General features: G+C 38.2%; 2 protein-coding genes and 1 long non-coding RNA gene across 7 annotated transcripts in view; 2 read left to right on the top strand and 1 right to left on the bottom strand.

Moving 5' to 3' along the window:
* Positions 1-10,738: 10,738 nt before the first annotated feature.
* LOC116246922 (disease resistance protein RPV1-like) overlaps positions 10,739-27,634 on the top strand; it is a 48,744-nt gene continuing 31,848 nt past the window's right edge. Inside the window, exons 1-6 of one of the 4 annotated variants that reach the window (XR_004170764.2) lie at positions 10,740-11,647; positions 12,523-13,606; positions 13,772-14,071; positions 14,717-16,138; positions 17,082-17,345; positions 17,438-17,831. Coding sequence is in view for 3 of the 4 variants with exons in the window: in XM_031618844.2 (XP_031474704.1) it covers positions 11,013-11,647; positions 12,523-13,606; positions 13,772-14,071; positions 14,717-16,138; positions 17,082-17,201 (3,561 nt within the window). In the remaining variant the exon portion in view is untranslated. Of the gene's footprint in view, positions 11,648-12,522; positions 13,607-13,771; positions 14,072-14,716; positions 16,139-17,032; positions 17,832-27,634 lie in introns of those variants that run through there. The other 3 variants (XM_031618845.2, XM_031618844.2, XM_050076413.1) reach the window with 3 other exon arrangements.
* On the bottom strand, positions 11,229-18,566 carry LOC126409846 (uncharacterized). Its single transcript, XR_007572667.1, has 3 exons — positions 18,117-18,566; positions 11,473-11,529; positions 11,229-11,359 (listed from the first exon to the last, which is right to left on the bottom strand). It is a non-coding gene; the product is annotated as an uncharacterized LOC126409846 (long non-coding RNA).
* LOC116247991 (TMV resistance protein N-like) lies at positions 20,166-26,393 on the top strand. Of its 2 annotated transcripts, XM_031620512.2 has the most exons (6): positions 20,166-20,398; positions 21,012-21,561; positions 21,863-22,973; positions 23,265-23,618; positions 24,113-25,330; positions 25,780-26,393. In XM_031620512.2, the coding sequence occupies exons 1-6, from the start codon at positions 20,383-20,385 to the stop codon at positions 26,350-26,352; spliced, it is 3,822 nt and encodes a 1,273-aa protein (XP_031476372.1). In that variant the 5' UTR covers positions 20,166-20,382; the 3' UTR covers positions 26,353-26,393. The 2 variants fall into 2 exon arrangements, with proteins under 2 accessions (XP_031476372.1, XP_031476373.1); XM_031620513.2 differs by lacking the exon at positions 21,012-21,561.

Below are 27,634 nucleotides of genomic sequence, written 5' to 3'. Positions count from 1 at the left end.
GATCCACTTCACTGCTACCCAATGCTCCTTGCCTGGATTTGATAAGAACCTGCTAACTACACCAACTGCATAAGCCAAGTCTGGGCGTGTGCAAACCATAGCATACATAAGACTTCCTACTGCCGAGGCATAGGGTACATTCTCCATTCTTTCTTTCTCATCTGCTGAGGATGGACATTGCTCATTTCCCAATTTAAAATGTGCTGCTAAAGGTGTACTTACAGTTTTGGCATCTTTCATGTTGAACTTGCTAAACACCATCTCAATGTATTTTTCTTGTGATAACCACAACTTCTTGGTCTTCCTATCACGAACAATCCTCATGCCTAACAATTGTTGTGTTGGCCCCAAGTCTTTCATATCAAAGAACTTGCCCATATCCTTGTTCAATTGGCTAATCAATTGATAATCATGTCCAACAATAAGCATGTCATCTACATATAATAATAAGATAATGAAGCTACCTGATGAAAACTCTCTGATGTAGACACAATGATCTACGGCTGACCTGCGATACCTTTGATTTATCATAAATGAATCAAATTTCTTGTACCACTGTCTAGGTGCTTGTTTAAGTTCATACAAGCTCTTGTTTAACTTACAAACCATGTGTTTCTTCCTGGCAACCACAAAACCTTCTGGCTGTGTCATGTAGATTTCTTCCTCTAGATCTCCATGAAGAAAAACAGTTTTTACATCTAACTGCTCCAACTCCAAGTCTAGACAAGCCACCAAACCAAGTATTACCCTGATAGATGACATTTTAACAACAGGAGAAAAAATTTCATCAAAATCAATACCTCTTTCCTGCTTGAAACCTTTCACCACTAACCGAGTTTTGTATCTCAACTTGCCTTGACATTCATTTTTAAGCTTGTAGACTCACTTGTTCTGCAACACTTTCTTTTCTTTTGGTAGCTCTACCAAATCAAAAGTGTGATTCTTATACAAAGAATTAATCTCTTCCTGCATAGCTTTAATCCATTCATCTTTATGCACATCATCTAGCACCTCTGCATAGCATTCTGGCTCTCCACTATCTGTAAACATAATATATTCATCAGTATAATATCTAGTAGATGGTATACATATTCTTTTACCTCTTCCCAATCCCAATTGCTCCTCAATTGGTTCTGAATGAGGAGGAAGCTCCCCCTCCAACTCATGCTCATGATCAGTTTGAGTCTCTATAGCACTGCCATCTGTATACTACTCATCTGCCTCTTTTTCTTCTTCCTCTACATCTTCATCAATTTTACCATGCTCAGATGAAAGTTCTTCAGGTTCTGCATAGGTTGGCTCATGAACACCACTAGCATTCACACCTGACTTCGTGTCACCCATGACATCCTCAATCGTCTGATCCTCTCTGAAGACAACATCACGACTCCTGTAAATTTTGTCATTCTTTGGATCTCATAACTTGTAACCAAATTCATTATCAGCATAACCAAGAAATATTAGAGGAATAGCTTTATCATCTAGTTTGGTCCTATGTTCTTTAGGTACATGCATAAATGCTTTGCAACCAAAAACTCTGAGGTGATCATACTTAACCTCTTCATCTGACCAAACTCTCTGTGGAATATCTCCATCTAGAGGCACTGAAGGAGATCTGTTTATTAAATAAACTGCAGTACGCATTGCCTCTGATTGCCTCTGCCCAAAAATATTTTGGCAACTTAGAACTAGATAACAAACTTCTAACTTTCTCAATTATATTTATATTCTTCCTTTCTGCAACTCCATTATGCTATGGAGTATAGGGAACTGTCTTTTCATGTTTAATACCATGTTTTAGACAATAATCACGTAAAGAAGATGCTGTGTGCTCACCACCATTATCTGTATGCAGTCTCTTCGTCTTCTTACCAGTCTCGCGCTCAACCGCTGCATGAAAAGTCATGAATATACTACTTACTTCACTTTTGCTTTTCATTGTAATGGTTCACACCTTCCTAGATGCATCATCAATAAATGTAACAAAACAGGATGCTCCACTTTTAGATGTCACATTTATAGGTCCACATACATCTGAATAAACTAAATCTAATATATGTTTAGTTTTTGAAGAGCGCTTTTTCTGAAAAGAAACTCGATGCAACTTACCAACCAAACAATGATCACATGGAGATATCTGTGCACCATCTGTCTTTGGTAACAAATTCTTCTTGGTGAGCAAGTCGATTCCTCTTTGACTCATGTGACCTAACCTCTTGTGCCACAAATCTGACGAAGTACCACCAGTAACTGCATTGACATCCACACTACTGATTCGAGACTTCATTCCATACAAAGAGTCAAATCTGTCACCTCTAGCCAACACTAGTGCCCCCTTGGTAAGTTTCCAACCTGTATGACTGAACGAAGTACAATATCTATCTTCACTTAGTCTTTCTGCAGAAATCAAATTCATTCTCAGGTCTGGAACATGTCTCACATCTCTCAAAGTCAATTTGCATCCTGTGCTCGTCTTAATGCAAACATCTCCTATCCCAACAATCTTCGAAGTGTCACTATTGCCCATGTGAACTACTCCAAAATCACCTGCTTTATAGGATAAGAATAACTCTCTACATAGTGTGGCATGATATGATGCCCCTATATCTAAAATCCATGTAGGATCACCATTCTGAACTATAAGACAATCATTTTTTTCAGATAAAAATAACACTACCTCATCATTCGAAGCAACTGCAGTGTACTCTTTTGGCTTCGCATTCTCTTGACTCTTTTTTTCTACTCTTTTTATTCTTTCCATTTTCTACAATCAATCTTCTTGTGCCCTGGAATACCACAATGAAAGCATTTACCTGTCATCTTGGGTCTTGATTTAGACCTAGAGTTTGACATGTCATGCCATTTGTTACGGTTCTTCTGTTTGCCCCTGTCTCCCATCACTAATACTTGTGAACTGGTAGCACCAAGAGACTTTCAACTTGTTTCTTCATTTAGAATGTTGCTGGTTACATGCTTCATCGTAAGCATACCATCTGGAGTGGAGTTGCTCAAAAAAAAAAAAAACTAAAGTCTCCCAATTATCGGGAAGAGAACTGAGCAATAAGAGTGTCTGTAACTCATCATCTAATATAATTTTCATAGCTGACAACTGATTAATTATGCTCTGCACTTTATTCAAATGCTCTGACACTGGTTTTCCCTCTCTAAGTTTCAGATTTACCAATTGCCTAATCAAGAAAGCCTTGTTCCCAGCTGTTTTCCTCTCGTAAAGATCTTGCAACTTCTGATTTATCGACTTTGCGCTCGTCTCTGCGGATACCAAATGAAAAACATAGTCATCTAACCATTGTCTGATTGTGCCAATGATTTTCTTATCCAATAACTTCCATTTTTCATCTGTCATATTCGCTGGCTTCTGGTTCTCAATTGGTGCATACAGGTTTTTACAATACAGTAAATTCTCCATTTTGGCTTTTCATATGGTCCAATTGTTCCCATTTAAAGAGACCATCCTAGTGGGGGTTGACTCCATCCTTTAATAAGAATGTACACAACCAACCTGGCTCTGATACCACTTTATTATAGTCGTATCCCCCAAAAGAATGCTCCAACGACAATAAAAGAGGCCAAACCAATATAAAACTACTGAAAATCGGAATTACAGGGCAGCGTGCATAAGAATGAGTTTCCAACACTACTATTGCAGCAATATATATCAAAATATATATGCTAGAAATGCAGAAAAATAGGAGACCAATTTACGTAAAAACTCCTAATAATGAAGTAAAAAACCACGGGCAAGAATGACTTTCTATATATGAAGAAAGAGAGCCAAATACACGAGCAACAATATCCCTACTGTTTTAAGAAAAACAGTGAACTCAAGAGAACAATAACACTCTCTTATGCGAATGAAAGAAAGAACCCCAAATATTCAAGAAAGAAATCACCTAATGAAGACTCCCTTCATTTTCTCTTTCTTCTTTGTCTTTCCTCTTTCTTCTTGGCGTGTTGATCGACCCACGCGCCTTCTGCGATTTCTCCTTCTTCTCCTCCTTGCCTTGCTCTCCTCCTTCACCTCTATGAGCAGCCACAAAAACCTTCCCCTTCTCTTTTTTCCCCAAAAGAGAGAGTCGTGAGAGAGAGAAACGAGAGAGTCGTGAGAGGGAGTGGCACCATCGAGTGCCCTCCCTTTCTCCCGCCCGTCACTTAAGTAACGGAACGGGTCAGGTCTTGAGGCTGGACCCGACCCAACAGAAAAAAAACAGCCTGGACAACATTTGCTCGGAAGTAGACGAATGGGAAGATGAAAGCCCTAAAGGTGAGGAAGATAGAAACATGGACAGCAATGACTCGGAACTTGCTTATAAAAGCATTCCAAGTGATGAAGTTAAAGACAGCCGACCGGGCAGACTTGTTTTGATAGAGATAACGACAGGTGATGCCAAATTCCAGTTTTCAGCTTTACTTAGAATTAAATCGCACGAAATTAGTGAAATGTACGAATCTGGGAAGTTTGCCACGGCTACATTTGAACGGGATAGCGGGCTAATGAAGATGGCAAGACAAGGAGAATTTAACGGAAATGGTGACGCCCAGCAGAGGACGATGATGATTATGCATGTGTCCATCGACGGCTGCATCCTACTCCACGGTGATTTGTTGACATATAGGAATTTGAAGATGAGCAAATACCTGTTTGATCCAATTGAAGCTGACGATAATTTTGTTGTGGCATTTGATTTGTACTTTTAAGAATTAGGTGATAAACAATATTTATGAAATGTTTCTTTTTATATGTATTAATGAAATAATCCCTAATTGATTTTTTCTTACTCATTCTAAATCATTTTTCAATTGATTGGCCAACTTTTCAGAAGGAAGTTAATTAAAAAGAGAGAAATGCATGGGCCGCTTGAATGAAGTGTATTCAAGTCATTTTCAAATAGCGAAGACCCATCTACCTGCTGATAACATAACTATATTGAGTTTCTATAGATCTGACATTGTTAAAGTAATAGAAGGACGAATTCATCTTGAATTTGAGAATTTCAGGGGTGGATTTGTGAACCACACAATTTAGTGGGCAGTGATTTCTACATTATGTACAGAACATTACGTACCAAATTTGGAGAAGGCTCATTATGTACATGGGAGTAAATAATATAAAAACTACATAAACTGACCACGGTAGGCTTCTTTTTTATGGTTTTTTACTTTCCTTGTAAATTTTTATTATGTAAATATAAATTGAACTTCAATTTTTTAATTTTTCTTCTGACCCATAAATGACACCAATTGACTTGAGGTGCAGAAAGTGAAACAAGATACAATTTAATTTAAGAGGGAATGGTATTAACAATCAAAAGCTTATAAATTTTTCGTAATTTATTAAAAAAATATCCTTTATAAAATTTTTTTCATTTTCAATTTTGTGTTTATAAAAATACCTCCTGGAAACGATGGGTTTGTTGTTGGAAGAGGAGAGAGGACTCTGACCATAGCCTCCTCATGTCCCCAACTCTATCAAACATAGCCTTAACTTCTCGTCATCTCAAGGGCAATGGAACACAAGGTGAACAAAGGTCAGGGTTTCCTTTTACCACGTACATCGTTTCATACTTGAAATTGGGTGAAAACGTCTGATATAACTAACACACTCAGGGTTTCACTATCTGAACTATCAAATGCTCCTTACTTGATGTTTGGTTTTGCTATTAAGTGAAGGAATTTAGTGCCAACGTAGACATTAAAAGAAAGGAACAATTATGAAAAAGAAAACTAGAAAAGTACAAGAAAAAATGTTTTCGCTTTGGAATTATGACATTTTTAGATAAGTATGTAAAGGGGCCGAAATCTCATTCTCGCCTAATCAATTAATCGTGACAAATAATTTTTTTTTTTCTTTTTCACGATCAACCTTTGCAGTTGTGCGCCGTATTAAAAGAAGTTATTGACATTCAAGTAATGCTACGCGGCTCATCATGCCAGTGTTTTCTTTTATGTATCGGCAAAAAGTGTACATCTTACCGCCTGTTGTACTTGTTCTGCGGGACAAGCCTTGGATTTTTTAATCAGATATTAAAAGAGAGTTAGCTATGTAATTTAATTTTTTAATATATTTAGTTTCAAAAATTAACAAAGGTGAAATGCTTAATAAAATAGTAGAACATTTTTTTCTAGTAAATTTGATTTCAAAAATTAACTTAAATGCTTAAATAAAATAGGATGGAATATTTGACAATGTGATAACGTAGGAGTGTTTAAAAAGTAGTCTATGAATGGTGATTTCAGCTTTTAAGAGTTAACTAGCCATCTAATAAGAACTGTCGAATCTATCATGATGGGTGGTTAAGAGAAAAACAATGACAAAAAAAAGTGATGAACATTTCTGTTAAAACTGGTGTTGTGTTAAAACTGGTGTTGTGTTGAATCCCACAACCAGTATGAACTTTTTTTTATCAATCATTATCGCCATTCCGCATACAGTAGAGGATATAGGCAAACCCCTGCCCACTCCACTTGCCACAATTTCATATCCCCTTTACCCACTCGCCATTGGATTTTTTTTGGTGCTCACAATGGCCAATCTTTTATTGTGATATATTTCACATGGCATCCAAAGACTATTATTTAGGGCCAAAGTCGCTTTACCATCATTTTTTTTAATGTAAAAGATGCACATTCATGTTCTATACAATGGGATACTTTTACAGAAGTTACACTTAGTTTTTGGACAAATAACAAATCACTAATCCACATTTAAGGGAAGTTGTTCCATGTTATCCTCTTATCATAGTTCCATCTTGATTAACCTCTCAATGAAATGAACTCCTGAAGGTGCTTCGGGTTGCTTTCCTTTAGACAGCACTCTTTGAACTAATTTGATAAGAGTCCAAATAAAGCTTAGACAAAATACAAGCAGGTGGTCCATAGTGTGACTTGGAGGAAGACAACAAATAAATATCCAAGTGCTAAATGTAGTCCAAAATACTGATATCGGTGTTGGATGAATACAGTCGCGATCTGGACCTGACGTGAGGAGAGGAAAGAAAAAGAAAGAAGGGTATTTTTGGTAATTTATTAAAAAATTATCATTTATAATCTTTTTTTATTTTTTATTTTCAATTTTGTTTGAACATATATAAAACGCCATGAAAATATATAAAACACCATGTAAGATATAATTTGTTTGAACATATATAAAACACCATGAAAATATGGTCTATTTAAAAGAATTAGAAAGAAAAATCTATTTTATTTAACAATGCCTTGTGCACGCCCGAGACCTGCATTTGAGCTGGTGTGGGCAACTATCTACCCCAACTTGTGTGAACCTTTTAAAGTTCTATCATGATATTTTATTTAACAAAGGAAGAAAGTGAAGCCTGATTTCACAACTTCCACCGGCAAAATGAAGCCAATTGGCTTGCAAGTCCCTTGCTTTAAATAAAAACAAAGGATTGGACCTTGGATCAAGACCTATGCATATAATATTTGGATCTTTCTAGATCCAATTACAAATGATTTGGATTTTGGTCCAAACGAATGCAAAAACAAAAAACATATCGCATATATGTCGGTTCTAAGTTAGCTCTTCTGTCATTGGTTGTCTTTTTTTTAGCACAAAAAATTGACACTACCAGAATTTGAAATGGAGACTGCTTACTAACCCTGTCACAACCGTTGTACTAACATTATTTTCAATTTATAAATTTACGTTTTATTATGGTTATTTTCAATTTTCCCGTTATAATTTTTTTTAATGTGAATTAAAGATATTTTAATAATTAACTGTATTGATGCACGAAAATCAAACACCAATGTGAAGCATATAATCAGAATGGGAAAAGAGCGTTCCTTTAAACTCTTTTGGTACACCATTTTTAGGTGTTGGGAGAGAAAGAGTTTTATTGGTGCTCAGTCTTACATGACATATACTGAATCTTTTTCTTTTAATATAGCTTATGCAAATTATGGGACATCAAAATTTGTAGTTTGAAAAGCAATATTGGTACGCATTACTTTTCAAAAAAGTACAAAAACTAAAAGTATACCACAGCAAACCCAGTTTGATCATTTAAAAAGCAATAACTTTGTTGGTTTGGTGAATCATTAGACATAAAATTTAAGCACTGATGCAGTTAATCTTCTAAAAACTGATTGAAAAAAGAAAAAATATATAAGATCGTCAACATCTCCTAACCAAATTTGGCTCGGGAAGACTTTTTAATTTTTAATATAAAAAATAAAAATGTCCACACACACGTTCTCTCTCTCTCTCTCTCTCTTATATATATATATATATATATAAGGCTGTAGCTTTCGAGTTAATGACACTTAATTTACGTAATTTTGAATACATCTATGTCATTTTATCGGGTCAAAGTGCTCAAATGTTGTGGATCTGAATTAAAATTTTATAGTTGATTGTGACAAAAATGTATCCCCTTTCATTTACTTTCCCTAGTCAATTGTGCAGAAAAACCATCAACTGTCATACACCCAAAACGCATGTTTTTTTTTGGTCAAGCAATGAAAGCAGATGATCACTTTATGTTGGTTTGAATGCATCTGTGTCATTTGATCGGGTAAAAGCGCTCACCTTTTGAGATCTGAATTACAATTATATAGTTCAATGTAGCAAATATGTATCCCCTATCCAATTGTGCAACTGTGATGCCATTATTTAGAAAGGTATGAATTGCTTTAAAAATCATGTATTTCATTTCTTGTCCTAATTAAGATTTATATGCTAGTGATTATAAGGAGTTTATATGTAAGTTTGAGTTTGTATTCTTTTGGTTTTCTCGTAGAAACGAGGCAAAGCTCGTTCGGCTCATTGTGAAGAGGATTCTCAATGAAGTGAACAAGACTTCTCTCCTTGTAGCTAAGTATCCAGTAGGACTTGAAGATAAGAACAAAGATATTCATGTAAGATTGAAGATAAGTTTTGAAAAGGAAAAGAAAGTATTGTTACACATAGCGTGTTTTTTTCTTCAAGAAAATAATATAGAGTTCCCTTTGCTCATGTGGGAAGATTGTAAGTTCTTTCCAAAGACAACAGTCAAAAGTCCTAAGGCACAAGTCTCTCATCAATATAAATGATGACTCTGGAGAGTTTGAAATGCATGACCTTATACGGGACATGGGAAGAAAAATTTCCAACTTATTTGGAAAGACAATAATCTCTGTTTTATTGTTTCAAATCTAGTCAATTTTTTTTTTTTATGTTTGTCTAATTAATTTCCAACTTATTTTACATTCTTAAAACTTTATAAAATTTTATAGTATTCTTACCATATTATACTAAAAGAAAAAAAAAAAAAAACTAAACAGCAAGGAAGTTTGTTGTGACTGTGAAGCCAGCCTTGACGGCATCGTTGTTCATGCTGACATCCTTACAGATGACCAGTGATGGAGCTACCTGGTGACTGGTGTGGGCAGTTGCCCACACTAGTCTCTTAAAATTTATTTGCTTTTAAAAGAAAGTATCTTGTAGACATTAACCTTAAAAGTTCAAGTGGTTGTGACATAGGTTTCCCACTTTTATTGTCGAAAAAGAAAAAAAAATCTAAAAGCATATTTGAAATAAAATCAATCACGTAAAGTATACAATTTATCAATTCATGACACCTGCAAACTTCTACGGACTTCTAATATATATATATATATATATATATACTTGGAGTCATTGGCACTTCATCTTGAGAACATGGTTGTTCTTGACTTGTCTTGGAGTTATATCTCAACTATGGGGCCAGCAAACACCTAGAGGGATCAAGGAAAACTCACGCAAACACTTTAGGTATATGCCATGCCAATTTCAAACTTTTATTTATTCTATTTTATCTGTCATGAGCTTTCCATTAATTTCCAGAGTTTCTAACACGTGAGGTAAGTGAGATTTATATTTGGCTGGACGCAGATCCCTTTACAGTGTGGAATATATCATTGGGCCCAAACGCACCAAAAAGAAGTTCATAACTTGAATTTTTTTTTTATTTTTTCCGACCCATAAATGACACCAATCGACTTGACTTGAGATGCAAAAAGTGAAATAAGATACAATTTAAGGGGCATGTGGTGATATAGCTTTTGATCCATGTGATATGACTTCCTTTGCTAATATCAGGGTGAATTTGGGTGGACCTTTACATTATTATGAAGGCACAGCTACTGTCCTCTCTACTAGATTTCAGTTGATCGTCAGCAAACCAAATTACTCATTTGCATCGGCTATTTACTTGGCTTGCATTTTTTGAGGGAAGAACCAGGCACAGTTCTTTGTCAATCCATTGACTCCTTTCGTTCTTTCTTATATAATTAAGTAACTAACAATAACTTTGGTTTTAGGTGTTGAGAGGGAGAGAGTTTTCTTGGTATATGAAATATACTGAATCTTTCTGTTTTAATATAGCTTATGCGCATTAGGTGATATCAAAATTTGAAGTTTGTAAAGCAATATTGGTACGCATTACTTTTCAAAAAGTATCAAGAACTAAAGTTTACCATAATAGACCAAGACTATTATTCGATAATCTAAAAAGCAAGAACTTTGTTTTCACTCAACGCTTTTACATGAAGAAGCGCAAATTTTCACTACGAAGAAGAACATATGCTCTTGTCGTTTGGTGGATCTTTGGACATAAAAGTAACGCACTGATGCTGTTAATCTTGTAAAAAGTGACTGGAAAACAGGAAAAAAAATATATGAGCGTCAACTGAGAGCTTCGCACCAAATTTACCTCTTTAAAAATAGTACCGTGTGTAAAGGGTAAAACTTAGATTTTATCGGTAACGAGAGCTGCAGAAACTAGAATATTGTTTTCTTTTGCACGTCAAGGAATCACATCTTATGTGTTAAAGCGGGCAAGGCACTTTCTTTCGCCTCCGTCTTCCAAGAAATCTCAAGAATCGTCACCTCGTAAAGCAAAAAACTTCGCTTCTTGTAAATATATACCTCATCACCTCCTTCTGCACGCAGGCTGTGAGCAACACCACTTTTAGGCATTGAGAGAGCGAGCGAGCGAGAGAACTGGCCTTGAGGAATGGATCTGAAACTTATGCGGAGATTCTTACCCTATGCTTTGATCGCCGTCATAACCATCGCCTCATCGCTCTGGTTTCGTCGATCGAGAAGGTCTAGAGGAAATGCTGAGGGATCCATTAATTCTGAAGAAGGCGAAGCAGAGGCTTCTCCACCTCCGTCATCACCCCCTCCTTTGGTAAGAGAAGACATTGGATTCAAGTATGATGTGTTTCTGAGTTTTAGAGGACCAGACACTCGCAAGGGCTTCACCGACCACCTCCATGCTTTTTTAAAACTTAAGGGCATCACCGCTTTCATCGACAGCGATAACTTGGAGAAGGGGCAGAAGGTGGAGCATCTGTTTGACTGCATCCAGAAATCCAAAATCTTTGTGCCCATTTTCTCCAAAGGCTATGCTGATTCAAAGTGGTGTTTACAAGAAATAACAAAGATCGTGGAGTGTAAAAGGCTCATCATACCTGTGTTCTTTGATGTGAATCCCACGGACGTTCGCCATCAAACTGGCCCTTTTGCGTCTGCATTTACAAGGCACCATGAAAATAGGAAAACAGACAAGGAAGAGGTGAGCCAATGGAGTGATGCTTTGAGAAAAGCAGGGGAACTCTCAGGTTATACATTAGCCGACACTGAAGGGTAAGCAGCTTCGTTTCTACTGTCCAGTTTCTCTTTATGTACCACTAAAGTTTGAAAAATGTAAAACTCAATCTTCTTAAATCGCCGTTTAGTTCTGGAGTTAAGCTAGTTGAGCCTAAAAATAAAACGATAGATATATAATACATTTGTAGACTTTTAACATCTTTAAAAGTTCTCCTTCTATCCTCTCAAAAATGTTTTGTTCTTTGCTTTATCAAGGGCATTTTACACATTACAATTACTGTGTAGGATATCCACGTAACTAATTTTTAATATAAAAAATAAAATTGGGCACACACAAGTTCGCTCTCATTCTCTCTCTCTCTCTCTCTCTATATATATATATATATATATATATAGATATATATTGATTTAGTAGGCTTTAGCTTTCAAGTTAATGGCACTTAATTTATGTCATTTTGAATACATCCATATCATTTGATCGGGTCAAAGCGCTCAAATTTTGAGATCTGAATTAAAATTATATAGTTTAATGCAACAAAAATGTATCCGCTTTCTTTTACTTCCTCTAGTCAACTTTGCAGAAAAACAATCAACTGTTCTGCATCGAAAACACATGTTTTTTGGTCAAGCAATGAAAACAGATGATCATTATATGTTGTTCTGAATACATCTGGGTCATTTGGTCGGGTCAAAGCGCCCAGATTTTGAGATCTGAATTACAATTAAATAGTTCAATGTGGCTCCCCTTTCGTTTACTTTCTCTAGCCAACTGTGATGGCCTTATTTAGAAAGGTATGAATTGCTTCAAAAATTTTGTATTTCATATCTTGTCCTAAGTAAGATTTATATGCTATTGATTACAAGGAGTTTATACGTAAGTTTGAGTTTTTATTCATTTGGCTTTCTTGTAGAAAAGAGGCAAAGCTCATTCGGCTCATTGTGAAGAGGATTCTCAATGAAGTGAACAAGACTTCTCTCCTTGTAGCTAAACATCCAGTAGGACTCGATTCACGCATTGCAGATGTGGAGGAAATGTTAGATGTAGATGATAATAATGTGAGAATGGTTGGGATCCATGGAATGGGTGGCATCGGCAAGACAACACTTGCAAAGGCAGTCTACAACCAAATCTACACTCGTTTTGATGCTTCTAGTTTCATTTCAAACGTTAGAGAAGCTGCAAAACAATCCACTGGCCTTGTTTCCCTCCAAGAAAATCTACTTCGTGATTTGTGCGGTGATGAAAATGTTGAAGTAAGCAGCATTGACCAAGGAATTGAAATACTTAGAAAACGAATTGGCAGTTTGAAGGTTTTGCTGGTTGTTGATGACATTGATCATGAAACGCAACTCGATGCGCTAGCCGTCAACCTAGATTGGTTTTGTTCAGGGTCAAGAATCATCGTTACTACCAGAGATAAGCATGCACTGGGGGCACAAAGCGTGAAGCTGTATGAACCTAAGGAGCTAGATGGTGCCCAATCACTTGAGCTTTTCAGTTGGCATGCATTTGGGAAAAAGGATCCTGAACCCAAATTTGCGGAGTTATCCGAGGAAGTTGCATCTGCTGGTGCTGGGCTGCCATTAGCCCTGACGATATTTGGATCGCTTTTCTTTGATCTGGAAACCGGTGAAGAATGGAGAGAGAAACTTCAAAAGTTAGAGGAAGATCAGAACAAAGATATTCATGTAAGATTGAAGATAAGTTTTGATGCGCTTGATGAAAAGGAAAAGAAAGTATTTTTAGACATAGCTTGCTTTTTTCTTGAAGAAGAAAACATAGAGTTCCCTTTGCTCATGTGGGAAGATTGTAAGTTCTTTCCAAAGACAACAATCAAAGTCCTAAGGCACAAGTGTCTCATCAATATAAATGATGACACTGGAGAGTTTGATATGCATGACCTTATACGGGACATGGGAAGAAAAATCGTCCAAGATAGCAGGAGCAGATTGTGGAAGGATGATGAGACACTGGAAGTATTGAAAACCAAGAAGGTAAGAATCTTCAGCAAGTAAAATGTGGGTGTGCCTTGGTCTGAAAACCAGAGTTTCCATAAACTAGTCTGTTTGTTGAAGTCATGTCTTTGATTCTGAGACGCAAAAATTGATCTCTCTCAATGAATCCATTTCCTTTAATTGTCTATTACTTTTGAATTGCAGGGAAAGGAAAAAATTGAAGCAGTTCAGCTCTACTCGGGTACATATTGGGCACCTACGTATGTTGAAGCAGAGCCTTTTGTCGCAATGTCTGAACTTAGAATGCTCCGGTTGGGGAAAAATGTACAGTTGAAAGGTGAATTTGAGCATTTTCCTAAGAAGCTCAGATGGTTGCAATGGTGTATCAAAGAAGACTTGGATTCATTGCCTGGTGGCCTTCATCTTGAGAATATTGTTGTTCTTGACTTATCAGGCAGCCTGATAACTCAACTTTGGAATCCACAAGGATTGGAATCGACCAAGGTAAATGGAAGCTTTTAGTTATACGCACTTTTTCAGCTTTTCAGGAAAATGATGTTCACATGATTGACGCAAACCCCTTGCGATATTATGATGCAAAGAGACGCACATGTGCATGCAGTTAACAGTAGGGACGTCAATATATCCTATTTGAATCGGATATCCAACCGATTCGATCCGAAAAAAATGGATATGAATAAAAATTTAATATCCGATTAAGAAAAATCGGATCGGATTAGGATTTAATAAATGACATCTGATCGGATTCGGATATACATAAATATCGGATACGGATTCGGATCGGATTCAGTTTTAGACAAATATCCTCTATCTAATGCTTGAAAAATGGCAAAATTCGGTTCAAAATTTGGATTCGGATATAAATATAAAAATCGGATTTGGATTGTAAAATCGGATTTCGGATTCGGATATGACTTTGCTTTGTCTGAATTCGAATCCGAATCTGAATCCGAATATATGAATATCCGAAAAAACGGATATGGTTGAAGATGTATCCGATCCGAATCGGATCCGTTGACATCCCTAGTTAACAGTTTGTCGACTTTAATCTGATGCAAATAGGAAGGTGAATTTCATTTTCTTTCATGGCATTTCCTTGACAAAAAGGTTTTTCGTTTGTGTTTTTAGGTCTTTGGGAAAATGAAAGTCTTAAGTCTCGCCGGCTGTGAGAACCTCACCGGCTGTCCAGATTTTGAGAGAATGCCGCATCTAAAGAAATTGGATCTCAGTTGTTGCGAACAGATGAGTGAACTTGATCCATCTATTGGGCATCTCAAGAGCTTGACTCACTTCTCTTTGTTGGGATGTGGGTCACTAAAGACATTACCTCGAGAGATTTGGCAATTGACCTCACTCGAAGAGCTTGACCTAAGTTCTTGCACAGAAATTACAACTTTGCCATCACAAATGGAGGATCCGAAGTCATTGGAGCGGGTGTTGCTCGGCAAACTAAAAGTCTTAAGTTTCAGTTACTGTTCTAACCTCACCATCTGTCTAGATTTTACGAGCGTGCCACATCTGGAGATATTGGATTTTAGAAGTTGCACTAAGATGAGTGAACTTGATCCATCTATTGGGCTTCTTGAGAGCTTGACTCACTTGAATTTGTCCGGCTGCGAATCGCTAAAGACATTACCTCGAGAAATTTGGCAATTGACCTCACTCGAAGAGCTTGACCTAAGCTATTGCACTGAAATTACAACTTTGCCATCACAAATGGAGGATCCGAAGTCATTGAAGCCGGCGTTGCTTGGCAAGTTAAGAGTCCTAAATTTCGAGGGCTGTTCTAACCTCGCCATCTCTCCAGATTTTACGAGCATGCCATATCTAGAGAAATTGAATTTGGATAAATGCCAGAAGATGAGTGAACTTGATCCATCTATTGGGCTTCTTGGGAGCTTGCCTCGCTTGTCTTTGAGGCATTGTAGGTCGCTAAAGACATTACCACAAGAGATTTGGCAATTGACCTCACTCGAAGAGCTTGACCTAAGTTGTTGTACTGAAATTACAGCTTTGCCATCACAAATGGAGGATCCGAAGTCATTGGAGCCGGTGTTGCTTGGCAAACTAAGAGTCTTAAACTTCGAGAGCTGTCATAACCTCACCGTCTGTCCAGATTTTACGAGCACGCCGCATCTACAGAAATTGAATTTTTCTTTTTGCGGGAAGTTGAGTGAACTTCATCCATCTATTGGGATTCTCAAGAGCTTGATTGACTTGAATTTGTGTTACTGCAAATCGCTAAAAGAACTGCCTCTAGAAAGTTGGCAGTTGACCTCGCTTGAAAAGCTTGACCTCGGTGGTTGTGCTAAAATTACTACTCTGCCGTCACAACTGGGAAATTCTAAGTCATTGGCTCGCTTGTCTTTGAGGGACTGCAAATCATTGATGGAACTGCCTGAATCAGTCTCTCAGTTGACATCACTCAAAGCGCTTGACCTCTCCGGTTGCAAACAATTGGAAATCATCCCGGACGTCTCAAGGCTAAAGGGATTGCGGGAGTTGCGTCTAAGCGGCTGCAAAAGGCTTGTGAATGTTCCCGACATTCAGGTAACATTGACTGATTTCCACTCACTTGGTAGAGGCAACTTTTGAAATTTATCAAGCAACTCAAAATTTCAAAACTCAAGGGATCGAAAACATGGAGATGGATGCAGTCCACCAGGGAAAGTGATATCTCTGTTTCTTTCTTGATATAATCAGTGTTTGGCTTTAGGAACACCATGTGAATGTTTCATGAATCTGCCATAAATAATCATGGAACACTTGTTCAAAAGTCTCACAAATCTACTTAGTAGATTCATGGAACACTTATATAGTGTTTCTAATGTCCAACGGTCCATAAGAGATCGTTTAGCAATAGCAACATATATTAGTGTCCCATGAATGTGCCTCAGAAAATGAGGCAGATTCAAAAAACATTATAACAAAATGTGTTTCATAAATCTGCCATATTTTTTTTTTGATAGATTTATGAAACAATGGCAGTGTATTGTTGTTGTCAAACAACTTCTAAGTATACATATTTTTACAACCCTCAACAGTAAAAACCTTGCCTGCAATATATTAAAGTGAATCTTACGGATGGAGATATAACTTATTTATGATCCACTTGGCTTTAAATGACAATTTCTTTACCCTCGTTGTTACACTTTCAATCTATCAAACACTTTTCTCATTCTCCCTCTCGTTTTTAGCTGGTTCATTTTTCCTCTTTGTTTTTTTCTTTTCATTTTCCCTCTCTTTTTTTCAAACACTTTTTTCATTCTCCCTCTCGTTTCTCTTGTTCATTTTCCCTCTCTGTTTTTCTCTTTCCATTTTTCCACCATTTTTTTCTCTTTTCTTGCAACGCCTTTCATCATCCTCATCCTCGTTGAGGTTTCTATCTCTTTTCTTGTAAAGCCTTTTCCTCATCCCCATGCGTTAATGGGGTGCTCATGGCAGGTATGCAGAGACTCCTTCTCACCCACGCCTTTCCTCCTCCCCATGGCAGGATAACAGGGAAAAAGACGCAGGGCGAACTTGGCAAACACGCATTAGCGAGGATAAACGAGCCGGCCTCGAGTCGAGCTCGAAGGCAATCGCTCGAGTGGAGCTCGAGCTGAAGTTGTGAAGCTCGTCTGAGTTCGAGTCAAGCTCGAGCTCACTAAACACCAGTCGAGTTGAGCTCGAGCCAGCCGAGCTCGACTCGGCTCGTGTGCAGCCCTAAGTCCATCGACGGCTGCGTCTTACTCCACGGTGATTTATTCGCATATAGGTATTTTCTACGCCACGTTGATTGGTTATATACCGGTCGGATTGAAGCTGACGATAATTTTGTTATTGTGGAATTTGATTGGCAATCTTAAGAGCAAGGCAACATAAACTAAAGCCCAGAACTGGAAAAGTCAAAGGATGCGAAGTGGATCCAAGTGGCTTCCAAAAGCTTGTGGATCACATTCTTCGCATTGAGCTGCTGAAGTCTGACATACAAAGCACAGGCCCTTGCGTACGGTTAGAGAGGATGATATACAAACTCTCAGTTTTTCATGTTTCAAAATGTGGCGGCTTATGGAGAATAACGCAACAAAACTTCTTGTCCAATTTCCTTGGAAAAAGAAGCTCATCAGATCAGCAGTAGCTTTTTTACCTTAACAAGCCCTGTAAGAGTAAGGCCCCACTGTATTAACTATCTTCATTGATAACATTTGATATACGAACAGTTGTTCTCTATCCTGTAAGTTCTTATAAACTCAAATAAAAGCAACTGATTCATCACCAAATAACAAGAAACAGGAATTGCAGTAAAAAATTAAACCAGCAAAAAAGAAAATTAAAACAGAGCGACAATAGCACTTTCAACCAATCTCCTGATCATAACATACGTTTGACAAATGAAACCGCAAAATGACACTCAAAAGGGAGGAGGTTCAAATTTCCAAGATTCAAAAACTGTCATCGAGAACTAGTTTCGTGCAAACAAAGATGGCAAAGGAAATGAGTTAGACCCTGCAAACAATGAGGGAGAAAACGTGTTCGGGATTTTTACCTTGGGCTAATAGCGCCTTCGAATTGAAAGCACCCTTAACGATCTTCCGACCTCCCATTTGTTGAAGTGCTTGGTACCCTTCAAGCACCGGCCGAGCACCCTACCAATGCTTCGGGAGGAGCTGCTTTACTTGAAGAGTAGACAGCGAAGTGACCCCTTCGCCACCACCGACCCCGCCGCCGCCAGCTTTAGTACCATTGGGCTACCGGTTCAGCCATTCTGTTTCTTTGTGAAGGTGAGAGTGCCGGCGATGGGCTTTATGTTTGAGCAGAAGCGTTTTGGAAAGAGGGAGAGGATGCTAGGACGAGAGCAAGTTCCGTCTATTTGGAGTTGATTTAGTCGGCATCAGCTTCCGAATCGATTGCCAAAAAAAAAAAAAAGAAAAGAAACCATTGGCCTCTGTAGGCTTAAACATGTTTTGGTTTAAAGAAACGAAAACAAATGATCGCTTGTGTGGTGTATGTTATGTTGAATGCATGCCATTAAACGAAAACAAATGATCGCTTGTGTGGCATTTCTCATTTTTTCACGGGAAAAATTGTCTTTGAAAGTTCTCTTTTTGCAAATTTAAAAATTTGAGAACACTTGTCATGATGTTTCATGAATTCAAAGGGGCAGGTTCAATACATGAGTGAGTTCAAATGTAGGTGCGGGCGTCGTGTGGGCAATTGTCCACACAGGTCCACAAAATTATTATTTTCATATCGATATTATAAAGAAAATTTATCTCATTTGCCCATTGGTGTTCCTTGAAAATTTTAAATTTTATATATACTACCCATCAACTAGAGTTTTCTGGCTCTGCTATGCCTACGGCCTGATTAACTGGTGTTCTTGGAGGACACCTTAAAGAGGTCTACGTTCGATGGAAGATGGATAACATTGACAATGAATTGTGACTATTCGATCCTAGTGTTATTTATGGCGAATTTTTTAATGTTCTTATGAGTTATAGAGGCGTTAGTGAGAGTAACCCGTTGCTTTTTTGTATTCTTTTGTTGGCTATGAAACACTCATTTGACAGTACTTGAAACTAAAGAGAGAAGAAGAAAAACATTCCTATTAGATGTGGGACCTGGAATATAAACAAGCACCGGATTTTATCAGACGTAAGATACCTCATATTTGAGAACAGATGGAAGGGAATCTGACCTTAATCCACAGATATGAGGTTCTCAATGATCTCAAATCACCTTGAATCTTAAATTTGAGGCTATCAAACAACCCACCAAAGTTGGGTACATTTTTGAAGTTGATTTAGATGCGTTGTTTGTTATTCAAGCTCAAAAAGACTCAGTGGGTACATTTTTTAAGTTGATTTAGATGCTTATTATGCAATTTTTTGTTGTTCAATCTAAAAAAGACGGAGTCGACACATTTTTGAAGTTCATTGAGATGCATATTACGCATTCTTAGCCATCCAAGCTAAAAGAAGACTGAGTGGACACCTTCTTGAAGTTTGTTGAGATGCTTATATAAAGTAATAATTAAGATGTTGTCAAGGTAATGAATGTTAGAAAATTCTTATCATAAAACAATTATCATTTAATGGCAGCCGATTTTTGAAACTATGTCTGCATGAACTTTTTAGTAACTTGGTGTCATTCGACTCAAACAAAATCCCCACGGGACATGGCAGGCTTGATTGGACTGATAAAATGGTAAAAGTTGAGTGGTCAGTTTGACATTCATATGGGCGCCATTCGTAAAGCAGGTTCCCAATTTCATAAAAATAAATCCTTAAAAGAAAGTGTAATGAGAAAATTATTGCAACCGAAATCCGCCATTTTACAAAAACATTCTGCCAAGTGCCAACGTAGATATTAAAAGAAAGGAACAATTAAGGAAAAGAAAATTAGAAAAGAACAAGAAAAAAGGCTTTACCTTTGGATTTATGACATTTTTAGATAATTATGTAAAGGGGCCAAAATCTCACCTTATCAATTAATCGTGACAAATAATTCCTTCTTTTTTTTTTTGACAATCAACCTTCGTAGTTCTGTGCGGTATTAAAAGAGCTGATTGACATTGGCGTAATGCTACGCGGCTGACCATTCCAGTGTTTTCCTTTTACGTAACTGCAAAAGTGTACATCTTACCCGCAGAGCGGAGCCTCCTCCGCCATCGTTATCTGCAGCTTGAGGGCCGAGGGGGAGACCCGCAGAGCAGAGCCTCCTCCCGTCTTCTCCACTGCCCGATCCTTTGCTCCGGCCACCGTTGCTGACCTCGGCCCCGTCCTCCTTCGATTAGCACCGACATCCAGCTGATGGCAACCGACAATGGTACTCTTCTCTCTCTCTCTCTCTCTCTATCTCCCTCTCTAAATCAGAGAAAACAAGGTTTCTGAAACCCTCTCTCCCTCAAGCGAGAGAGGGTATCAAAAACCCAACGAACTCTGCTCAAGCGAGAGAGGGTCTTCTTCCCCCTTCCACAGCAGATCTGCTATTGCCGTCTTCTTCCCTCTTCTGCCGTCTTCTTTCCCCTTCCACAAACTGCTCAAGCGAGAGAGGGTCTTCTTCCGCCTTCCACAAATTCTGCTCAAGCAAGAGAGGGCTTTCTTCCCCTTTCCACAACAGAATCTGCTACTGCCATCTTCTTCCCCCTTCCACAGCAGAAGCATCTAGAACAAGCATGTAATCGAGTTAAAGGAGTCGGTCGAGTCAATCTCGAGCTCAAACACAATTGATCGAGTCAAGTTCGAGCTACCATTGTAAAGCTCGACTCGAGCTCGACTCGAGCTCGAGCCGAGCTCGAGCTGACCTCCCACATCCTTTGGTGGCTGAGTGATCCCAAAGCGCTGAAGCTTATCCCTGGAAATGGCTTTCTGAACACTCTCGCTACACCACCCTCACACTTTTTCTGCATCGATCTTTGGCATTTGTGGATTCTATTTAGGAGTTATGAAAAGATCAAGGTCTGGACGATATTATGAGAAGTCTGATTATGAGGATGATGAAGCTGGCCCTTCTTCATCATCGGCACCACCACCGGCCAGGGAAGATGGATTCCAATATCATGTGTTTTTGAGTTTTAGAGGACCAGACACTCGCAGGGGCTTCACCGGCCATCTTTATCAAGCATTAAAAGATAAGGGCATCACCACTTTCATCGACAACGAGAAGTTGGAGAAGGGGCAGAAGCTGGAGAAGCTATTTGGGTACATAGAGAAATCAAAAATCTTTGTGCCCATCTTCTCTAAAGGTTATGCAGATTCGAAGTGGTGTTTAAAGGAAATAACAAAGATTGTGGAATGCAAGAGGCTCATTGTACCAGTGTTCTTTGATGTGCAGCCAACTGATGTCCGCAAACAAACTGGCCCTTTTGCGGCTGCATTTTCAAGGTACCGTAGGAATAGAACTATGGATAGGGTGGAGGTGAGCAAATGGAGTGATGCTTTGACAGAAGCAGGGGGAGTTTTAGGTTATTCATTGGCCGACACTGAAGGGTAAGTAGCTGGTTGAGCCTAACAAAAATGCACTATCTGTGTATATATAATCACTTGTCTATGTCATTTTGAATACATCTACATCACTTGAAGGGTAAATCAATATTCAGGACTGCTCAAACTGAGCCATGTGAATGAGAATGTATGAATAAAAAATGTGACAAATATGGATTCCTTTCACTTATTTTCTCTAAAGAACTGTGATTTTGTGACGACGCATTATGCAATGTTATGAATTGATTTAGAAATCATATATTTCGTTAATTGCATGCATTTACCTTATTTCTTTTGCCATCTGCAGACATGAGGCTAAGCTCATCCAACTAATCTTGAAGAGGATCCGGAATGAAGTAAATATGACACCGCTCTTCGTTGCTGAACATCCAGTAGCACTTGATTCTCGCACTGAGGATGTGAAAAATGTGCTGGAAATTGAAGACCAGGATCATGCAAGAATGGTCGGGATCTACGCCATGGGTGGAATGGGCAAGACAACTCTTGCTACGGCCGTCTATAACCAAATCTCTTCTCATTTTGATGCATGCAGCTTCATTTCTAACATCAGAGAAAAAGCAGCACAATCCTGTGGTCTCGTTTCCCTCCAAAAAAAGCTGCTTTGTAATGTTTTCAAAGAGGAGGATGTGAATATAAGCAGCACTGACCAAGGAATCAGCATGATTAAACAACGGATTTGGAGTAAGAAGGTCCTGCTAGTTCTTGATGATGTTGATTGTGAATCACAAGTAAAAGTGTTGGTTGGTGGCCTGGATTGGTTTTGCCCAGGGTCAAGAATCATTATTACTACTAGAGATGAGGAGGTGTTGAGAGCAGCAGGAGTGAACCAAAATAATGTGTATAAGCTTCAGCAGTTTGATGCTACCCAATCACTTCAACTTTTCAGTTGGCATGCATTTGGGAAAGAGGAGCCAGAAACCAAATTTGCAGAGCTATCGAAAGAGGTTGCATCTGCTGCTGCTGGGCTGCCATTAGTGCTTAAAATATTCGGGTCTCATTTTCGCGATCTAGAAGATAAAGAATGGGGAATTACGTTGAGAAAATTGAAGGAAGTTCAACACAAAAAAATCCATGAAAGGCTGAAGATAAGTTTTGACGCACTTGAGGTGTATGAAAAGCAAGTCTTTTTGGACATAGCATGTTTCTTTATTAGGAGAGGCAAACGGCTTGCTACTCTCATGTGGGAAAGTTGTAGGTTCTTCCCAGAAATAACAATTAAAGTCCTAATACGCAAGTCTTTAGTGAGCTTAATTGATGAAGGGCATGAATTTGATATGCATGACCATGTTCGGGACATGGGAAGAAGAATTGTAGAAGATGAGAGCCGTTCAAATCCAGGAACCTGGAGCAGGCTATGGAAACAAGAGGAGAAACTAGATGTGTTGCAAAACAAAATGGTAGGAAGATATCACTATTATGATTATTATTATTATCTTAATTTGTTCTCATTCATTTTAATGAGTAATTTTAGATGTTGGTGATTTCATTAGACTACCCTGTGCTTACCCCATACAAGAAAGTAGTTCTTAGTAAGATGTTGACGAGCATTGGTCTGAAAAAAAAAAAAAAAAGCAACTAGAAACTGTACTTCTGCTTGGTAAATGTGGGGAAGACCGACCTCATATTTCTTTTATTTACAAAAAGAAAGTCATGCCTTTAATTTATTGTCAATCATATTTGAATTGCAGGGAACAAGAACTGAAGCAATCACAATTCTAGGAGATGAAATTACTCAAAATTACGCGCATCTTAAATATGACCGTAGGGTGTATGTCAAAAGACCAATTTCTGAGAGTGATTCGAACTCTGTGGATGTAGAGGCTTTTACTGGAATGGCTCAACTTAGAATGCTCCGGTTGGGTTATATGACACTAGAAGGTGGATATGAACATTTTCCACGGATGGTCAAATGGTTACAATGGAGTCCCACAAACTTGGATTTCTTGCCAAGTACCATGCATCTTGAGAATATTGTTATTCTTGACTTATCTGGTAGCTCCTTATCACAACTTTGGAACCCCCAAAGATCTGCAAGTACCAAGGTAAATTAGAAGCCTTAAGACATATTCGTTTTTCAGCCTTGTTTCTTTACCTCACTTTCTTTAATTAGTAGAATTGGGTTACGTAGAATGTTATGAATATCATTCAATGTTTACGCCTTTGTATCAGCCACACAGAGGTGTTAGAATATATTTTACCTTTTTTAAGCATTTTAAAAGACTTACTAGTTGTTCTTTAAATAGAAAAATATGGAAAAGTATGATTAAGGTAGACATACATTAGTATCGTGCATGGTTCTTCAATATATATATATATTGAAGAACCATGCACGATATTAATGTATATATATATATATATATATATATATATATATATATGATGGTAATGGACCCTCCAACGTGAATGTGGCTATTGAATTTTTCACTTAAGTTGATGCAGCTTGGCAGGTGAATAAAGCTTCACTTTTTTTCTCTTATTCACTTTTTTTTCTTTTATGGAACTAATTTGTATTAACAAAACAATCTTTTTGTTTTAGGTCTTTCACAAATTGAAAGTCCTAAACCTCCGTGACTGTGTGAACCTCACCATATGTCCGGACTTTACGAGCATGCTATCTCTGCAGATATTGAATTTGTCGAAAAGTGAGAAGATTACTGAACTTCATCCATCTATTGGGTACCTCAAGAGCTTGAATGTCTTGATTTTATTAGGCTGCAAATCACTAATCAAAATTCCTCCAGAAATTTGGCAACTAGTCTCACTTAAAGAGCTTGAACTCGGGCCGTGCAGCCAGATTACAGCTTTGCCACCACAAGTGGGGGGTTCGAAGTCATTAAATCAATCATTGCTTGTCTTGGAACGCCTAAATCTCGACGAATGTGTGAACTTCACTATTTGCCCAGATTTTACTAGCACGCCACATTTACAGTTCTTGTCATTTTGGGATTGTTCGAAGATGAGTGAACTTCATCCGTCTATTGGGCTTCTCAAGAGCTTAACTTCTTTGTGTTTGTTCGGCTGTGCGTCACTAAAGCAGCTACCTAAAGAAGTTTGGCAATTGACTTCACTGAAAAGGCTTTACTTGGATAAGAGTGGAGTGACAACTTTGGCGTCACAGTTGGGGGATTTTAAGTCATTAGAGGAGCTTTCCCTTTTGGACACTAGCATAACAACTTTGCCTGAATCCATGAGACACTTGAAGCAACTGAAGGTTCTACGTTGTCCTCCCACGTTCAAAGAAATACCCGACTGGATATGTTCATTGCCCAATCTTGAAGAACTAGATGCTTCGTGCTGTGAATCTCTTGCATCTTTATCCAACTTGCTTGGCAACCTAAGGAGCTTGAAGAAGCTTGACTTGAGTTGGACAGCCATTGAAGAGCTTCCGGACTCCATTATGTCACTAGAGAAACTTGAGGTCTTGGAGCTTTTTAGATGCAAACGGCTGAAATATTTGCCATCTTCTGCATGTATTGGATCAATGTTGTTGAAGAACCATGGTGGCGAAGAATCTTCAGAGAGACAACACTATTCTCTCCCTCAATTCCCTCCTTTGACTAAACTCAGGGCAGAAGGTTGTTCTGAATTGGAAATGATAGCTGACGTCTCAAATGCAAAGAAATTGCAGAGATTGCATTTAGGCGGCTGTCCAAAGCTTGTGGACGTTCCTGGCATTGAGCAGTTGAAATGGTTAGACGAGCTAGAGCTTGGAGGATGTAGAAGTCTTTCCGACTCACTATGGAAAAGAGTTCAGGTAATTAAACATCATTTTAACAAGAATAAATTCCCTTCATACCATGCCCCATTAGCTACCCCTTCCTTCAAAATTGGGGGGAGCGACTTGGGAATGTCACGAATTAGTGGGAAGTGACAATCAGTTCAAACCACATGTGAATGAAGAACACGAACACAAAATGCTGTCCCGTGGGGAAATTAAGATCATCACTCTGTTTTTTTCTTTCTAAATTAAATATCATCACTCTGATTTTTTCTTTCTAATTACAATTTAGCCTTTAAATATATATTTACACAAGCATCAACAATAGCGCATGATGGTCTCTTTACTCTACCTTTTTGTTCGATTAGCTCTTGGAGCCCTTCCATTTATAACCGGTTCCTTACCAGCTAAGACGAGGCTCTTCACGATGTCAGTTCTTAACCTGCATTGCTACTATGAATATCTTTTGACTCTGTTTTTTTTAGGAGGCAAACTTGCAACGCTTGACTCGCTTCTCCATCTCTGGAAGCTTGAGTACTGGAGATTCGTCAGATGCACAATATATCTGTTTCTTCCCTCCTAAGTGCTTCGAGTCTGGCTGCTTGTTAGTCTTGAAACTAGAAGAAAGCGGCCTTGACAACGTCGATGTTGAAGAAGATGAATGGGGCATCGATGTTGAAGAAGATGAATGCGGCCTTGACAGCGGTGATAATGAAGAAGATGAATGCGGCCTTGACAGCAGCACTTTTGTTCACATAGACCTTATGAGCGATGGCGCCCAGGCACCATTTCAAATTTCAATTGAGGCGAAGGCATGGAGAAGATGTGATTTCTTCAATGAGACTGAGGTCCCATATGTGGAACTTGGCGAGTTCGTTGATATGATGAGGATGCGTGTCTCCATCTCTAGCCGCCTCCTACTGGATGGTTACCTCCACAGTATTACTGATGAATATCATACCAATGACACACGTGGTTACCCTCCTCACATCTCTTCAATTTATGGTGAACTATATCATCCTGTGGTTTTACTCCGCCTGAATTTTGGTTCACCATGAACTGTAAAAGCTAAAAGCTAAGTGTTACTACTACTCATTCACTTCAGCCCCTATGTTGGTTAATTTGCATTTCCGAAAGAAGAAACGGGCAAGGTTTATACCTACAACAAATTTCTTCAAGGTGAGGTTTTTCGGGGGTTTCTCGGTATATTATGTGGTGAGCTTGAAATGAAGTTTTTCTCAGGTATAGTGGTGAGCTTGAAAAAACAGAAGATAATTTTAAAAAAATATAAAAAACTAAAAATAAGAGAAAAATAAAATAAGTGAGAAAACTTTATGCCAGCTGGTCATATGTTTTTTCCCTTTTCCACTCCCATGCAAGCTAATGAATAGTTGCATTTTGGTTCGCATAGAACCTGAACGTTATTGTTCATGCAGGGTGAGATGTGTTGAAAAATAAATAAATAAATACGTATAAGCGAAACAAAAATGATCTAAGTTGGTTTTTCATCGGGTAAGGCCACTATCGGCCTTGGTTAAGAAATTCAACAAGAGAGTAAATAGGTGAACATCCCATGATTTTGGTATCGATTCCATAGTCCTGCATGGTGAATTAGGATCTGCCACAACGCAATGTCAGATGTTTTTATGCTCTTCTATGAAGTGGTTAATGGGAGAAGAAGGAGAAGAAATAAAATTGACATTGTTACGACTTCCACAGGCAGATGACATTTATTCATTAGAACTCTCACTCTCTCAGCCTACCAACGCCGCCACTAATCCATCCAAACATATCACGCTGTACATAAGAGCCGTATCCAATCAAATCTCTGTCTAATCTTCCAATAAGGGCCGAATTAACTAAAGTTTAGTGGCCTAGCTAGAGAACTGGCTCCTTGTTTCTACTCCTACAACCAAACTATTGACTAAATTGAGAGGAGTCTAAATAAGGCCAAAATGAAACAGAATGAGATTCCAATTCAATAAAGTAGCCAGTAGTAGAAAAAGCCTAAAAGGAAACTTAAATAAAGTCGACACATTTTTGAAGTTCATTGAGATGCGTATGATGCATTCTTAGCCATCCAAGCAAAAAAAGACTAAGTGGACACCTTCTTCAAGTTTATTGAGATGCTTGTATAAAGTAATAGTTAAGATTTCTTGGGACTACGCAGGCAATTCGCCCACATAGCAAAAACATGCCACATCATATCGAAATTAGATCCATAGATTTCAAAACATACAGTCTCTTCAAATTGCTTTTGTACAAGGAAAGCAGAAATAAAAGGATAGGGATGGTCCTATGTCACACCGGATTAGAATTTAAAGAAGAAAATTAGAGGAA

The sequence above is a fragment of the Nymphaea colorata genome, chromosome 2, assembly GCF_008831285.2.
Source record: "Nymphaea colorata isolate Beijing-Zhang1983 chromosome 2, ASM883128v2, whole genome shotgun sequence".
Classification (NCBI taxonomy): Eukaryota; Viridiplantae; Streptophyta; class Magnoliopsida; order Nymphaeales; family Nymphaeaceae; genus Nymphaea; species Nymphaea colorata.
This window is presented reverse-complemented; position numbering and strand designations above follow the sequence as displayed.

What these genes read in the sequence shown, in the direction of transcription:
- LOC116247991 (XM_031620512.2), top strand. An exon ending in ATGTGTTGCAAAACAAAATG is followed by an intron (nt 22,974 to 23,264) that starts GTAGGAAGATAT and finishes TTTGAATTGCAG; the next exon opens with GGAACAAGAACTGAAGCAAT. An exon ending in AAAGATCTGCAAGTACCAAG is followed by an intron (nt 23,619 to 24,112) that starts GTAAATTAGAAG and finishes TTTTTGTTTTAG; the next exon opens with GTCTTTCACAAATTGAAAGT.